The sequence below is a fragment of the Antechinus flavipes genome, chromosome 5 (assembly GCF_016432865.1).
Source record: "Antechinus flavipes isolate AdamAnt ecotype Samford, QLD, Australia chromosome 5, AdamAnt_v2, whole genome shotgun sequence".
NCBI lineage: Eukaryota > Metazoa > Chordata > Mammalia > Dasyuromorphia > Dasyuridae > Antechinus > Antechinus flavipes.
In genome coordinates, this window is record NC_067402.1 from 25,092,857 (window position 1) to 25,110,459 (window position 17,603).

At 36.1% G+C, this 17,603-nt stretch overlaps 1 protein-coding gene across 3 annotated transcripts in view; it reads left to right on the forward strand.

The window, feature by feature from the left end:
* The window catches only part of SLC4A7 (solute carrier family 4 member 7), a 116,149-nt gene that overhangs the window by 74,076 nt on the left and 24,470 nt on the right, over positions 1 to 17,603 (forward strand). For all 3 annotated transcript variants that reach the window (XM_051963285.1, XM_051963286.1, XM_051963287.1), the window contains exons 13-19: positions 2,937 to 3,070; positions 3,448 to 3,693; positions 7,536 to 7,641; positions 12,245 to 12,406; positions 12,818 to 12,931; positions 16,062 to 16,223; positions 16,381 to 16,632. In XM_051963285.1, the coding sequence (XP_051819245.1) occupies positions 2,937 to 3,070; positions 3,448 to 3,693; positions 7,536 to 7,641; positions 12,245 to 12,406; positions 12,818 to 12,931; positions 16,062 to 16,223; positions 16,381 to 16,632 (1,176 nt within the window). The remainder of the gene's footprint in view (positions 1 to 2,936; positions 3,071 to 3,447; positions 3,694 to 7,535; positions 7,642 to 12,244; positions 12,407 to 12,817; positions 12,932 to 16,061; positions 16,224 to 16,380; positions 16,633 to 17,603) is intronic.

A 17,603-nucleotide genomic window follows, 5' to 3' on the forward strand; every position in this document is an offset into this window, starting at 1 on the left:
AGAGAAATTTGTTTGGAGCTGTCTTTGTTGCCTCAGTCTGGTGAAGCCCATATTTCTTTGAATAATGTTTTTAAATGTATAAAGTAGTATCTATAAAATTATAGTAGACACCAATTATCAAACTATTTGGACCCCAAACAAGTTCATGGTTTCCTTGTAATGAACTTTTGGCCTAAAGGCAGGGGAGACCAGTTAGGAGATAATACAGTAGTCTAGATGTAACATTTGAAAACCCTGAATCAGGTTTATTGTAGTGGGAGTAGAAGAAAGAAGATATGTGGGAGAGTGGTCCTGAAGGGTGAATTGAAAAGGTTGGCATTGGAGTTTTAGAGGGGAAGACCCAGAGATGCTTTTGGATGGCAAGCCTGCATTATGGTACCATCAGGAGAGAGCCAGAATTGGGAAATCAGGGTTGAAGAATGAACTCAGAAGCATGGCTCTTGTATCCATGGAAGAGAAGAGAAGGTCCAAGAAAGGCAGCTGGGGAACCTTGCCGGTCAGGGAGAAGAGGTCGTCAGCTTCATCTTTCTTCTCTGTGCCTTTATACTGGCCATTCTCCTATCCTGGAATGTACTTTCTCTTCACTTCACTTCTTTGTTCCTTCAAGACAATCAATTTAAGCTCTCATTATGCCAGGCGGGCACTGTGCTAACTGTTGGGACTCCAAAGAGAACCAAAAGACATTTTCTGGCAGCCTGATGGGGAGACAACACACAAAGAATCAAGATCAAGCTCTATCCAGGACAAATAGGAAGTGATTAACAGAGGGAAGGCACTAAAATTAAGAGGGATTGGGGAAGACTCCCTGTAGCATGCAGTTTTAGTTGGAACTTAAAGGAAGCAGGGAGGTCAGTAGTCAGAGTGGAGAAGGGAGAACATTCCAGGTATGAGGGAGAGTCAGAGAGAATGCCTGAAGCCAAGAGATAGAAGGTCTTAATCGTTGAAGAGTACATGTTGGGACTAAAGTGGCAAAGGCTGGAAAGGTAGAAAAGGGGAGTAGGATATGAAAGCAAAATGTCTCCTGAGCATCCAGTTAAAGATGTTTGAAAGGCAGCTGGGGGTGGAAGATTGGAAGTGATTAAAGAGGCAGGGCCAGGAAAGGTAGATTGTAGAGATGGCAATTAAATCAGGATGAGACAATGAAATCCTTTGGGAAACAATTCCTGGTCTCTTCTCCCCTCAGCCCCCTTCTACATGACTATCATGAATTTACCTATCTCTTATTTCTTTGGTTTATTTTATTTCTGTATATATAGTCAAGTCTGGAAGCATTTATTAAGCACCTCCTATGTGCCAGACACTGTGCTAATCTATATATGTTGGTGTTCCTGTTGAATCCTTGAAAGTGGAATTTTTTTTTCACTTTTTCCCTTTTTTTAAATCCCCTGTATTGCAGTGCTTATTGATTGATTGAAAAGAGGATAGACAAATATGGAGAACTGGAGTTGTTGAAACAGTCTTTTATAATGAGGTTGAGGCAGACTGAGTCCAAAAAAGAGTTCCAAGCACTCCTGAGGGCCAGGCCCATATTTATGGGCAGAAAAACAAACTGATACATCCATACATGCTAGCTTTCCAAAGGGAGGGAATGGTCATATAAATGGTGTATGTGGAGTTTGATTTGTTGACCCCTTCCTCTGAGGAGTTTAGGAGCTTGTTCCTGATTTTTCCTGTTGGCTGCCATATTATTACTTCATTACTGTATCTTTGTAAGAGTTTTGGCTTTATCTTTTTAGATACTGTTTTGCCTATATTTCTCATCAAGTGTAATACTAAGTAAATTGGTTCTAACATATCTACAGAGTGTAAGCAGTTCAGTATCAATCTAGAACTCAGGTACAAATTCAGAGTATGTTGTCTGTCAGAAATATGTCTGTACAGCGTACAGTTGAAAATATTGTTGTTGGTATGATGCTTATTCTCTCAGACAATTTTGCCTATGGACACAATCCAGGTGTGAGTTAATAGTTTAATTTTGCTTCTTATAAAGTAAGGTCACTTTTGAGTTTTGAAAGAGATTGTGTTATGGGTAAAGGGAAAATGAGACATCCTGTTGGACCCAAATTTACTTTTCCTCCAGTTATCTTCCTCCTTATTCTAATTTCCTCATACAGTTATTAGACCTGTCTAATGAAATATCAGAGTGTTGGTGAGTAATTAGGTCCTGTCTTTTGTTTTCCTATAGAGTAGTAAAGTTTGTCACTTCCTGAGTTACGTTTTGATAGTGGCCCTAAATTAGCATGCTTTCCTTTTAAGGCATGTTTTATGATTTTTTCTCTTTTACTAACTTCAATAATAATAAAAGAAACTTTATTGTTTTAAGATTTTTAAAAATTCTGAAAAATTGTTAGAAAATTATTAGAATTTTCTTTTCCCTGACTAGTTTATACTTAACGATTTTAGTTTCAAAATTGAGAAAGTTCCTGAATAGGTCTTTGAGTTATAAACAGATTTAACTCTTTATTGAATAATATTAAATTTCAAGTAACAAAGAAGAGATAGGATTATATGTTGGTTTCTTGTTTGTCTGTTATATTAAAAAAAATAGCTTAGTAACATTCAATCAATGTAAAGTTTCTTGAATGGTTTCAGGTTTGGTATACCATATCATATTAGGTTGCAGTTCAGGTATGTGGCAGAATGATCTCTTGTAATATGTAGGAGGAAAGGCACATTTCCTTATGTGTTAATGTTCTACAGTTTTTTACAGTTTTCACTTTTGATCTAGCATGTTCTATTAAATAAATATTTTAGGTTTGTTTTCCATATTGATTATGTAGCTTATACTGCTATAAATGATTGCTATAAATGATGGTATCGTTTATTTGATTAATCTTTTTATTCAGGCTTCCTTTCCAGATGCCTCTATATTCTTACAGCAGATTAATGAAATATCTGTGATGCATTTGTTTTTATGGCTTTCTCCCTCAAACCAGAGTGCAATAGAGTCTCTTTTTGGAGCATCGTTAACTGGGATCGCCTATTCATTGTTTTCTGGGCAGCCACTTACAATCTTAGGAAGTACAGGACCAGTTCTTGTATTTGAAAAAATATTATTTAAATTCTGCAAGTAAGTAATAGTTCTCTTAGCTTCATGTGATGTTTTATAAAAAGAAGGGGAAATGGATTTCATTGATTATTTTCAAACTGTGAAAACTAGGATTTATTAAATGTTTAAATTTAATATTCTTTGAAGCATCCACAGTTATATATACACATCTTCCTTCTCAGTTTTTAATATGAATAGTTATGCAAAAATAACACTTAAGTTTATTAATAAGAAGGAAGATAGTCTTAAAGTGAAGAAAGAATTTCATTTCCTTGTTTCCATTTATTGCCCATTTAATGTCTCTTTGGATGTTAAGTTTCATGTTATGCATTTTAAGAATATGAGGGAAAGTGCTTCTTTTGACTTGTGCTCCATTGTGCACGTTTCTCTTTAAACAGAGATTACAGTCTTTCTTATCTGTCATTACGGACCAGCATCGGTCTCTGGACTTCCTTCTTGTGCATTGTCTTGGTGGCAACAGATGCAAGCAGTCTTGTGTGTTACATCACTCGCTTTACCGAGGAAGCCTTTGCAGCCCTCATTTGCATCATTTTCATCTATGAAGCATTGGAAAAGCTCTTTCATTTAGGAGAAGTCTATGCTTTTAACATGCACAATGACTTAGACAAACTGACATCCTATTCGTAAGTGTTTCTCTCGATTTGTTTAATTGTTTATTAGATATCATGTTTGATTTTAAGTTAGAGGTAAGAAACTGGGTTTTGCTTCTAACAAGTTGTAAAATACGAAATGGGGATATAGGACAAAATCATTAACCTGCTGGTCCTTCACGATCTGCAAGAATTGTGTTGATTATCAGAGTTTTCTTTTCTAAATTGTTAAAATTAAATACTCTGTTGCAAAATTGCATTCTTAAACATATAGTATATGGTACATGTAAGCATAACATTTATTTTTGTATTCCATGAAAACATTATTTGTGTAGTTAGTTCTTTGTAAAGTCCAACAACACAAGTGTTCACTTTCATTACTTCTGTCTTGCTTAATTCTTCATCAATCTTGGCTCTACAACATGTGGATTGTAACTGTGAGAGCATCATTATCACCTTTGTACTTTGTGATAATTTCTGTTTTTTTGTTTCCACTTAAGGTTACATTAGAATATTGATGAAACAGGAGAAATTCAGACCTCCTGGTATAATATATATAACAGGAGAATTAACTTTTTTTCTCTCTGTATATTTCATGGAGAAAAACCTATTCTAATTTTTAAATTAAAAAGACAACAGAATTAGAACTTTGAACTACAGTGAGTTCTATGAGTTCTTATTTGTGCTATTAAAAAAAAGGAAAAAGTTTTCTAGTGATTAAACTTTCTTGATTAATTAAATTTGATTTCTTTTAAAAATGCTGAAACTTATAAATTGAAGATATATCATTCTGATGTAAATCATTTTTCTATTTTTTAATATAGTGATGCCTTTAGGGATTATTGAAATACATAGGATTATTTATCCTTAAATTGATTGTCTCCAGGCTATGATGATGTTCTGGTTTGTTCTTCCTTTTCTCTGTCCTGACAATGATTTACTTCCATGTCATTGACGTGTGTGATCTCACTTGCATTTTGACTCATTGCCTTCTACAATTCTAACTGTTTTATTTCTTTCTTTTTTTTCTTTTCTGTGGTCTTCTCTCTTGCCTTTGGCTTCTCATTGAACTCATTCCATCATAAATTTCTACCATTAATTGCTCTTTTCCCCTCTAATCTTCATTCAACCAAACCTAAGCTATATTTCCCTCATGCACAGACCTTGCCAACTAATTTGCTTAAAAAAAATCAAGGCCAAAGTCAGTTCCCTCTCTTCCTCTTCTCTTCAAAGCCTCTTAATATCATCTTCCCTTGCTTCTCCCCCAGTCTTTGACAAAGAAATGACACCTAACAAGGGGAGCCTTGGTCTGATGTATTATGCCCCTGTAAGCACACTCTCACTGACCCCGCTCCCAATTTCAGACTCTCCCTGTGTGCTTCCAACGTCCCCAGATAGCCTCTGTCCTTTCCAAGAAAACCTGCCCTACCATCCACGTCATTGCTGTTTGTTCTTTCTCTTCTCTTGCTTAGTCAGATTGCTAGCAAAGGCTATTCGTGCTTCCTGCTTCCACTTATTCTCCTCTTGTTGGACCTTTTTTTTTTCTGACTCATCCACATCATTTTTACTTCCTCTGAGTGATCCCCAAGAATCCTGCCCAAGCTCTCTTTTTCTCTGTGTTCTTTCTTAGCCAGCTGAGCAGTTCCCATGAGTTTAACTCTCATTTCTGTGCAGAGCACTCCACATCTGTATATCTAGTCCGCAAACTTCTCCTGAGTTTTAGTCCTATATTGTCATTTGTCTCCTGGGCATTACAAAATAGATGTCCCAGTGACATTCTCTGCTGTTTCCCTCTTTTTTAAGTTTTATTGAATTGTTTATTTTTTATTTTTACCTTAAATGCCAAAAAAGAAAGCAGTTCCTTATACATATCAGAATGCAAATGAGAGGATTATTTTGAAATCAGGAGTCTCCATTTTCTATCTGCCTGCTATTCTTTTAAAGCAAGGAAGGGGAGCATCAAATCCATAGGCCACACAAAGCCCCCCAATCTCATTTGGTCCAGTCCTGCTAAGGGCAGTCATGGGGCAATGAGGAGTTTAAAGCCAGATACCACAACCTCCCGCCACTGGAGTTTTTAAGTTGATAGTTTTGTATAGTCTGTGAATGACGTAATAAACAGCCAAATGTCCTTGGCAGAGAAGAGGTTTCCCCATCCTAGTTTTAAAGAAGTAATAATTCCAATTGTTTTCTTCCAAACTCTCTGTCTGTGCTTCCTTCTGAACTGTTTTTCTGTGTGTGTCTGTGTACAGTAATTTTTTCTCTGGTAACCCTAATGTGCTACCTGCCATCCCTTTTCTCTTATTTAATAATGGTGGCAGCAACAACAATCACCACCAAATGTCTCTATCTTATTAGAAATAAGCATCATCAGGGAAAATGAAGCTAACCATGACCATGTCCACCCATGCATATTTTTGTTCTATTTTGTTATCTTTTGTTTTCTTTTTCTCTCTGAGATCTTTAAGGTGGCTTGTGCTGGATCTTTGTTATTTTTGGTGCCTTCTCAGAGAAGAATGCTGGGAACTTTGGAGTCCCAAATTGAGTTTGAATTTTGGTACCACTCTGGTCACTGCTAATCCCAGGGTTCCTAAGATCCCCACTGCAGGACTTTGTGACCTCCTTAGCAGTCTCAGGATACATAGTCTTGTAGGCTATACGTATCTTTAGTTAAGGCTGCTGCTTTATTTGCCTGGGCTGACATTGTCTTTGCAGCTGAACTTTTGTCCCTGGACTTATAGTTGACTTTTATTCTGTTGCAATTCTGTTGTGGAAAAAGTCATTTAAATATATTTTTTTTAATAATAGAGATTTTGGATTTTTCCTGGAGTTAGGTATATGCTGGTTGATCTGCCTCCATTTAGGTAGCCACTTGGGCTGAAATGTCTTATAGACATCTTAAACTCAACATTATTTTTCTCCTTAAATACTCTCTTCTTTCAGATTTCCTTGTTTCTATTAAAAGGACCACCACCCTTTCAGGCTTTTATGTTTTGAACTTCAACGTTATCCTGGACTCTTCACTTTACCTCATTCACAATCAGTTGCCAAATCTTGCTCTTTCTCACTTGATAGCATCTCTTGCATCTAACTCCTCTCCACTTAGTTATGGTCCCTATTTCTCTCTTGTCTTATTGCAGCAGCCTCCTCGTTATTCTTTCCGCCTCAATTCTCTGTCTCATTCCAGACTGTCTTACACACTTGCTTACAAAGTAATTTTCCATCAAGTCCAGTTTTTGACTCCTACTCAATCAATTCCAGTGTTTCTCTATTGCTTCTAGGATCAAATAAAATTCCTTTGTTTAAATTTTAAAGTCTATATAACTGTCTCTGTTTATATATCTTTTCAGTTCCAGTGGGCGTTACTCTCCTACTCAAATTCTGTGATGGTCAAATTGTCTTCTCTTTCTTCCTTATCTGTCCTTCCCAGGACTATGTACTCCTATCCTGCATGTTTGGCTTGGACTCCTTCCTGACCTCACCTCTTTTCCTTAAAATGTAGTCTCTCCTCCTAACACTAATCCCTTTGACTTATTTATTCTCTACTTGGGCTATATTTGTAGAGATATGTAGTTGTGTATTTGTACATAGTCTGCTTTAGGTCTTAGTATCTTCTGGATTATTTTTTAGAAAATAATCCTCTTTAAAGACTTACATAAATATCCTTTTTCTATTAAGTTTGCATTTTGAATCAATGTTTATATTTCTTAAGTTAAATTTTATATAATGAAGACCAGGTTCTCTATTATCCCTTAATAGTAGCATAAGTTATATTTTCTCCTCAGATTTCTATGTGGTAAAAATATCAAGATATTAAAACAATTGCCATATTGCATTTTGAGTTTAATGAAGCATTTTCTTTAATGGTTTTTCAGGTGTTCGTGTACTGAGCCATCAAATCCTAGCAATGAAACCCTCAAGAGATGGATTGAGATGAATAAGTCGGCACAGACAATTTCATGGGGCAACCTTACGGTTTCTGTAAGTCCCTTGAAAAATACTATTATTTTGTAAGTTAGTTTTGACTTCATGACAGCTTGGCTTCCATTAATCTTCATTTTTATACAAGTTAAACAAAAAGGGGGGAAATTAGTAAGAAAAGATAAGCCTGAAGCAGTTGGTTTGTTAAAATAATACCGAAGAAAAGACTCAGTGACTGAACATCTCAGAGAATGTCTAAAGAGCAGTAGAAAGTGACTGCCTTACTGTTCTTCATTTGATTCTGGGCTCAAGTTCCAACTTTTGTAACTTGGGACAAGCTACTAAAATCAGAAGAATAAAACTTGTACCACTTATCTCATAAAGATATCATGAAGAAAGCAGTTTGTAAACTATAGAACTCCATGAAAGTAGAGTATAATAATGATTAAAGTGGTCTCTTCACCAAAAATGTCTACTTCCACTGGATTTCACCATGTCAATGGTCTTCCTCATTGATCTATAGAAAACTTGTTTACTGTAGTTTTCTGGGAAGATTCCCAGGATGAATGCCACTATTCTTATCCCTTTTAGGCTGTTCTGGCTTTTTTGTTGTTGGCTCTGCTATAGAAACTCATAGTCATAGGAGTGAATTCTTTCCAGAGCACTGTTCTTGCTTGAAACTTTCAAAGGAGGATGAGTCAGAGACATTAAGATGATTATGGTAGAACTAAGGCAAGAGTGCAGGTGCTCTGATGTAGACAGTTGTTATCCTTTTCATTTTCATTGTAATGAAGCATTGGCCCTTAATTATTTGTTGAGATTATTTACTTTTGAAATCACATTCCAATTTAAAGGCATTTTAAAATAAAGTTAGTTTTGTCTTTAAAAAAAATGCTGGCAATCAGATGTACCAGACATCTTTCTTACCAAAATTAGGATGACTAATGATATTAAAACAGCTCAGAGTGTTTTATTTTATTTTACTTTTTAAATAGTTAACATTCATAAAAAATTTTCTTGGCATTTGTTTTTAAAAATTTTGAGTTCTAGATTCTCTCCCTTATCCCCACCCACAATTAAGAAGCCACATATAAAGTTATGCATTATGCAAAATATTTCCATAAAAGTCAGGTTGTGAAAGAAAACAGATCTCCCATCCTAATAAAAATAAGTGAAAAAGAGAAAATGCTTCAGTCTGTTCCAGTGAAGGAACAGAGGATGGGTAGGATTTTTCATCATAAGTCCTTCAGAGTAGTCGTGGATGATTGTACTTCTGAAAAAGCAAAGTCTTTTACAAGGATGACATTACAAAGTCATTCCAGAATATTGCTGTTACTTTGTACACAGTACATTTCACTTTGCTTGAGTTCATGGAGGACTTTTTAGCTTTTTTTTTCTGAGAATATTCTGCTCATCATTTCCCATGGAATGATAATCTATCACAAACACATACCAGTCTATTGGGTTATCTCTCAATTGATAGGCATCCCCTTAATTTTCATTTTTTTTTTGCCATGAGAAGAGCTATGAATATATTTTTTTGTAAACACAAGTCATTTTCCTTTTTTTTTTCTCATTCTCTTTTGATATTCATGCCAAAGTAGTGTTGTTGTTAGGTCAAAGAACATGCAAAAATTTATAGCCTTTTGGCACAGATCATATCTTTTGATCATTTTTATCAATTGGGGCAATGACTCTTATTTTAGACTCAATTCTCTCTCTTTTTAAAAAAATTAGGCCATATCAGAGAATCTTGCTGCAAAAAATTTTTTACAATTACTATTACTGTGTTCCCTCTCCCATTTATTTTCTCTCCTTTCACACTGTTCCTCCTCAAAAGTATTTTGGTATTGATTATAATATCCCTCAAAATGACTTCTCTTTTATCATCTCCCCTCTCCCATATTTTACATTAAATTACATATATTAAAGGACCAAAGGGCTTTCCCCTCTATTTTTCTTCAGGGTAAGATAGATTATTATACCCTTGTTGAGTATGTATATTTTTTCCTCTTTGAGCCAATTCTGATGAGAATAAGATTCACTTACTTCTTTTTCTTGTCCTTCTTCCCCTCCACTATAAAAGCTTTTTCTTGTCTTTTTGTTTATGGCAGATAATTTGCACCATTCCACGTTTCCCTTTTTCTTTCTCTTGTTACATTCCTCTCTCATCCCTTAATTTCATCATTTTTTTAAAAAAAATTATCCCTTCATATTCAACTCACACCTGTGTCTTCTGTCTAAAATACACTCTTGTCACAATAATGAGCAAGTTCTGAGTTACAAGTATCAGCCTTCCACATAGGAATATTAAAGATAAATATTATTAAGTTTCTTATGACATCACTTTCCTGATTACTTCCTTATGCTTCTCCAGAGCCCTGTATTTGAAAACCATATTTTCTATTCAGCTCTGTTTTTTTTCATAATGAATGCTTGAAAAGCTTCTATTTTACTGAATGACCACTTTTTCCTCTGATTTGCTGGGTAAGTGATTATAATCCTAGCTATGTTGCTCTCTGAAACATCATAGTCTAAGCCATCTGGTCCTTTAATGTAGAAGCTGCTAAATCTTGTTTTATCTGGACTGTGACTCCACTGTACTTGAATTGTTTATTTCTGGATGCTTGCAATATTTTCTTGACTTGGGAGTTCAGGAATTTGGCTATAATATTCCTGGGAGTCTTCATCTTGGGATTTCTTTTAGATGGTGATTGGTGGATTCTTTCAATTTTACCCTCTGGTTCTAGACTATCAGGATAGTTTTCCTTGATAATTTCTTGAAAGGTGATGTCCAGGCTCTTTTTTTGATCATGACTTTCAGGTGGACCAAGAATTTTAAAATTATATCTCCTGGATCTATTTTCTGTTGTTTTTCCAATGAGATAATTCACATTCTCTCCCCTCCTCCCCCATTTTCTTCATATTTTTTTGGTTTTGCTTTATTTTATCTTGATTTCTTATAAAGTCATTGTCTTTCATTTGTTGAGTTCTATTTTTTAAGGAATTATTTTTCTCCATGAGCTTTTGTACCTCCTTTCCCCATTGGCCAATTTTGCTTTTTAAAGCATTCTTCTCCTAATTAGCTTTTTGTATTGCCTTTTGTACCACTCTTAATTATTTTTCTAATTTTTCTCCTTATTTACTTTTCAAAATCTCTTTTGAGCTCTTCTATAGCCTGAGCCCAATTCTTATTTTTTTGGAAGCTTTGGATATAGGAGATTTGACTTTATCTTCTTCTGAGTGTGTGATTTGATTTTCCTTGTCACCATAATAATTTTCAGTGGTCAGAAACTTTTTTTTGTTCTTTACTCTTTTTTCAGGCCTATTACCCAGCTTTTAACTCGTTTTTAAGGTAAGGCTCTGTTTCCAGGATGGAGGATGCTCTGTCCCAAGCTTCAGGGGGTTTGTGCAGCTGTTTTCAGAGATCCCTCTAGCGATCTGACCACAAGCCCTCTTTTCTGCCCGGAGCTATTGAGGAGGATCTCTACCACTGTAACTGTACAATCTAGTACACTGGATGGGGGGGGGAGGGCTGCCCACATCAGACCCTTTCTTCTGACCTTCCAGGGCCTCTTCCGTGTCTCTGAGCTGAGAGGTCTGGAAGCCTCCAGTGCTGCTGCTGATTCAGAGGTAGACTCCTATCCTGATGTGAGTGAGCTTCTAAGTAGCTTTCAGCTGGAAAATGTTATCTTCTGTCTTGTTTCAAGTCAGAATTCAGAGCGGTTTGGGGGAGAGGTCGGGAGTGTTCCAGCCTTTACTCCGCCAAGGACTCTGCCTCCCTCTAGTCTCCTTTCAAAGGGCACGTTGAGGGGCTCAGACTCTCATTTCTGTTCTGCCTTTTCCTGTGCCTTCATTTCCTGATATCTTCTCGAGCTGTCCTGATCTGTATCTTGCCACTGCACCCTGAAGCTCAGGAGGAGAAAGCGAGGCTTTCAAGGATGTTTGTATAATACAGGTCATGTGAAAAACTGTACACTGGACTGGGCTCTGTGTATGTGAGCTGGTAGGGAATGACAGTGAGCAGTGAGCAATGCCTTTTCACTACTTTTCAGCGAGGATAGGCTTGTGCTCTTGAGCAGCAGAAGAGAGACATAAGAAACCTGAATTGGTGACATTGGCGTGGCTGTCATGTTGGACTCTCATCATCTCATAGTCTTCACAAACCCGGCCAGTCTATTTATTCTGTAGATGGGCAGGATTCTGGCTTTTCTGAGCAGCTCAGTAACCTCTTCTTTATTCTTTTTCACTTGCTCATGTTGTCTTGTGGATTGTGGTCAAGCAGAAAGAAAAAATGGTGATCTGGCTAGCAGCTGCCCTCTAATGACAGGGCTGCTGTTAGAAGACATCCTTCTGGAGTGTCTCCCCATCATCTCTCATTTTGCCAGCTAAGGCTTGATTTGCCTTTTATTCCATGTGAGCATCTGCCATGAAAAACAGCTTAGTAAAAAATCACATTGACACTGAATTGCTTCCAGAGTAACCATTTCAGCTCCATCTAAGCTACGAGGCAGACATTTTCCAAAGAAATCCTGATCCTTTTCTAGTTCCAGCTAACTGTATTTGAGGGATAATTTTGTCATTTTTTCATTGGTTGGAAAAAGGAACAAATACTGAGTTGACTTTAAAAGAGAATTTCTTCCCTCTTTTTTTTTTCTCCCAGGAATGTAAAAAATTACACGGTGTCTTCCTGGGCCCAGCCTGTGGTCATCATGGGCCCTATATTCCTGATGTACTCTTCTGGTGTGTCATCTTATTCTTCACAACGTTCTTTCTCTCATCATTCCTGAAGCAGTTTAAGACCAAGCGTTATTTTCCTACCAGGGTAATTGATTATAATTTCAGAAGTCTCAGTATATGTTGATTTAAAAAAAATTAATAATTTGTATTTAAAAGTTATTATTTTTGTATCAAAGATTAAAAGAGGACCAGAAGTATGTTTTATAGTGAATATGCATGATATGTGGCCATCCTGAGTTAGGAGAAGAAACTGTGAGAATATGTATTTTAGTTGTGTGTAGTTACACACACACACACACACACACATATATGTACATATGTATATTTAGACATCTACTTTTTGGGTTATTAAATACCAATTTAGTCCAAACATTTTCATCATTCCTAGCCAATCTGTTTTTCACCCCACATTTTATGATTTGTGATGGCTCTGAGTTATTTGGGAGGAATGTATAGTATTCACTCCGTTTATACTAACTTGGTACTTTTACTTTAGGTCCGATCAACAATCAGTGACTTTGCTGTGTTTCTCACCATAGTAACTATGGTTGCCATTGACTACCTTGTAGGTGTTCCTTCTCCTAAACTACATGTTCCTGAGAAATTTGAGGTAAGGGTCGTGCAGGCAAATGTGTGTGGATTTGTCCCATTGACATGCAGTATAAAAACCACTGTGATTTTTCCTGCTGTTTTTGGAACTTTCGTTAAAGCATGGTGTTTTTCTAAAGGGCCCAAAGAGCTTGTGGGGCGGTTGGAAAGAAGTTCAGAAGGACCCCCAGGGGAAGAGGAGGGTGGAGGACTGCTCCGAAGCACATGGGCCTATTGGCAGGAGAAAACTTACTACCTCTCCTGTCTCCTTGGCCTTCTCTCATCATCTCTCTTTTCTGCCTTCTCAGCTTTTGGTGACTGTTCTAATTGACCCAGCCCTGGCATTGTCCACCCAGAAGATCCGATCATAGTATTTCCATAGGTCATTTATGCTAAAATTCAATAGAATTTTAGCTCCTGCATGACAAGGACTGTGCGTGATTTTTTTTTTTTTTTTGGGTGGACCCCCTAGCACAGAGCAGATTCTTTATCTTTGCTTATAAAATGGTTAAGATCATTTATAAATTTCTTATTGAACAAGGAGTTAGTGAAGTGCTAGTTATTTTCTGTGGGGGCTGAATTGACAGAGTTCTTCCAGGACAAGAAAATGCTCATGCTTCATCTAGGGAATTCCCACTAAAAGGCTGAGGGAGCACATGGATGGAGTTGAAGGGAGAGCCTTTCAGATTTAAGATGCCTGTTAAATTAGAACACTGGATTTCACCAGTAGGCTTTTGGTTTCATACTAGGAATTCAATGCAATGAATTGTGAGCAATATTATAACATTAGTGTTTATTTCTTCACTGAATATTTTGATATTTTAATAATTTATAAGTTAATTTATGTTTCCTTGGTTTATGTAAAATGGTTTTACATATAAAATGGTTTATATAAAATTTGATGTGAAATTAAGTTAAAATTTTTCTTTTTAGCATTTCCATTTATTTCATTGGTAAGTTATTATATTAAATGACCTTTAAAAAGAATGCCTTAAAATAGATATGTGTTGATTCATTTGTTAAGAATGTACTATTTGCATTGTGTAAGAGAAGTGTCAGATTTTGAGGCAGGAAGAACTGAATTTGAATCCTGCTGTAATGACCGTGTATTTAAAATCAGCCGGAGTCAGGAATTCAGGTTAAGGGAAAAATCTTCAATCTTTATTGAAGTGAAGAGGTGAATAAGGACTGCAATAGCAATATGGGCAAGAAGGATTGCGATAGCAATATGGGCGGCTGCGACAGGAAGCCAGCTAACAGAGGGGGATCTGAGCTGAAAGGGCCATCACAATGGCAAATGCAAGCAGTCTCTCCTTCCCCTTCCTTTTCCACTCCCCTGCCTCCACCCACCAAAATCGTCATTTCCTATACAACACATCAGGACTTGCACAAAGAGTGGGTGGGGGCCATTCTTTCTCCAAGCTTATATATTAATAGAGTATGGTCCAATTACTATTTAGCCTCATGTGCTTGGGGCTTCAGTGCATCAACTCAAGCCTCAGACCATTACATCCTGCATCAGACATTTAATAGCAAGTGTGATCTTGGGCAAGTCCTTTAACCATTCACAGCCTAATTTCTTCATTTTGTAAAATGGGAACAATAATAGTACCTACTTCTTAAGATGGTTTTTGAAGATCAAAGATATTAATAAACATAAAGTATTTTCTAAGCTTTAAAGATTCATGTACATGCTAGCTATTATGAATAATATATATGGTTGCTGATGGCATATGACCTTTAGAAAAATAAATTTGTAGGATCACAGAGTCAGAGCTAGAAAGAACCTCATAGCACCAAGTTTAGTACTCTCATTTTACAAATAATTTTCTGTGGTCCTCTGTGTCAGTGACTGTTGATGGCCATACGTAACACAGCAGAGCCAAGACTTGACTAACCTCTGGTCCTCAGATTTTAAATCCAGTATCCTTTCAATGCCTGTACTGCTATTAAATTTTATTTTTTAATCGGTAAAACTGTATTCAGAAAATAGTTCCTGTTGTGTGCAATCAGTAGCTTGTATGAGTAAGAGTTTAGATTAGAAGCAGCCCTTGCTGAAAGAAAATGATAATAGCCTTGTCAAAGAACTTTACATGACCGATGTGTTGAAGGATAGAACCTGGGGCATTTTCTGACCATTGGACTTAATATCCTTCTAAATGTAATGTTTTTTTGATTTTTTATGATGCTGGGGCCTTAGTCTTAAGGAAATGATGTTCGATTTTAGGGAGATAAACCTGACAAGGAACAGCTTCAAAATAAAAACAGTTCATAGACAGTAAAATATAAAATGGTTGCAAGCACATCAACATTAATGTTAATTATTGGATTTAGGTTATAAAGATAAATCTTTTTTTGGGGGGGAATGGAGAATCATGAAAATAGTAAAAATACTTACTTTCCAGTTTGTAATTGCCACTATTTTCATGGAGGAAGATTGATTTCCATAAAAACTATGAGGAAATTAAAACATAGTAGGCAGATGTGTGTATCCTTATCTTAGGATCCCTTAATGCAAAAACTGCAGTACTGAGCTCCTTTGTGAACACACAGTTATTGTTAAAAATAATTACTTTAAATAAAACATATTGTTACATGTAGAAGGTTTGGTGATTGATGGAGTAAGAGTTGTCATTTGCTTATAAATGCTGCCCCTCCCTCACCTTTGTTGTCCCATCCCAAATTCTCCAGATTGTTATGGTCATAAAGATCGTTGGACTTTGAGATTATTAATTGAATTTCTTCATTTCTTACACATAAGGAAGCAGATTTCCCTCTGTGGAGTGATCTGCTCAAGGTCACGTTGACATAAGTGACAGAGAGCTTGCCTTCCAACTTGGGTTCTAGAAGTTTACATGTTGGGCCTTTCCTTGTGCCCATCTAATACTTAATGGGCTATCCTGGTTTAGGGCTATTCCAGTGCTACCTCTTCTGAACTGGGGCCTGCCGTTCATATAGCCTTCGGCTCTCATGTCAGAGAAAACTCAGGTTTCTATGAGGGTGAGATCGCAACAAAGTGCTTCTAGCCTTTTTTTTCAGCAAACCTTGTGAAACATGGAAGTATTGCCTTAGATTTCCTGAATTAGAGTAAGGAGACCTAAAAACTTTTTTTCCCCCTGACTTGTATTATTTAAATATTTTTTCCTTCCTAGCCTACTCATAAAGAGAGAGGTTGGATCATAAGCCCACTGGGTGATAATCCATGGTGGACGTTATTAATAGCTGCTATTCCAGCGCTGCTTTGTACTATTCTTATTTTCATGGATCAACAAATCACAGCAGTCATCATAAATCGAAAGGAACATAAGTTGAAGGTAATTTTAATTTTTTTCTACTTTAGTAATTGAAATCTGAGTTATTTTGTTAACATTTCACTGCAATTATAGCATAAAAATATGTTGCTTAACTTGTTACTGAAAGTATTTTTTTAAACTGAGCAGCCTCTTGAGAAAATTTTGCTTGATTTTACAGAAAGGAGCTGGGTATCATCTGGATTTGCTCATGGTTGGTGTGATGTTGGGCATTTGCTCAATTATGGGTCTGCCATGGTTTGTGGCTGCAACAGTTCTTTCTATAAGTCACGTAAACAGCTTAAAAGTTGAATCTGAATGTTCTGCTCCAGGAGAACAACCTAAATTTTTGGGAATCCGAGAACAGCGAGTTACAGGCTTACTTATTTTTGTCCTAATGGGCCTGTCTGTGTTCATGACTTCTGTATTAAAGGTAAGACAGTTTTTCAATAAATTCTCTCAAAAACAATATCTTAAGATTAAAACTCACGTTTAGTGGCATAAAACGGTGCAATTAAAATAAGTTTAAAATAACTAAAATTACTTTAAACTGGATTTTATAGGGAGTTATTAATTTTGAGATGTATAGAATTTTCAAAAGTGACATTTAATTGATAGGAGTTTCCACATTAAATCTCTGGTATAATTTTCTCTATATACTTGCCTAAAGGTAGAGGACAATTCCGCTAAAGATGCTTTAAGTTAATTCATCTATACATGATCTCAGGGAAATACTATTTTAGTTTGTATCACAACCATTTTTATATTTTATCCTGTGAGACTTTAGTCTCTGTCATCCTGTAACTCACCTATTGAAGAACTACCCCTGAAACACAGAGAACTCTACAAAAATGTTGACAGTATTGCATAAAAATAGACAAAGCTTAATCAGATTAATTATGTGAAAAATAATAATAAAGAATGAAAGCACCCATCCTAGTACTAGATAAAAAAATAAAATTGTGAAGAAAAAGTACATGAAAAATAATTAGAAATCATAAAATAGGACAATTTTATATTATTAAGGAGATTGTATAGGAAACCAGAATTCTGAATTTGTTTAGCCTTAAATTATTATACACTTATCTAATAAAATGTATTTATACTTGTCAATAGCAAAAAGCTAAGGATATTTCAACACGTCCTACAGTCTCCCAACTTCTCTAGAGCACAGCTTTTTAAATTGGTTTATGACCCAATAAGTGTTTGATTTGTATACCTGTTTTATATACCTTATATTTCTGGGGTCACATAAAAATTATTTGGGTGAAAAAGTGGTGAGTGGAAAGAGTTAAGAAACCCTGCTCCAGCAAATTACCTCCATTATCATTCCTACTGGTTTCTTCCCATTCTGCTGGCTCCTTCCTTGTTGCCCATAGACATGCCTTATGTCTCTCCATCTGT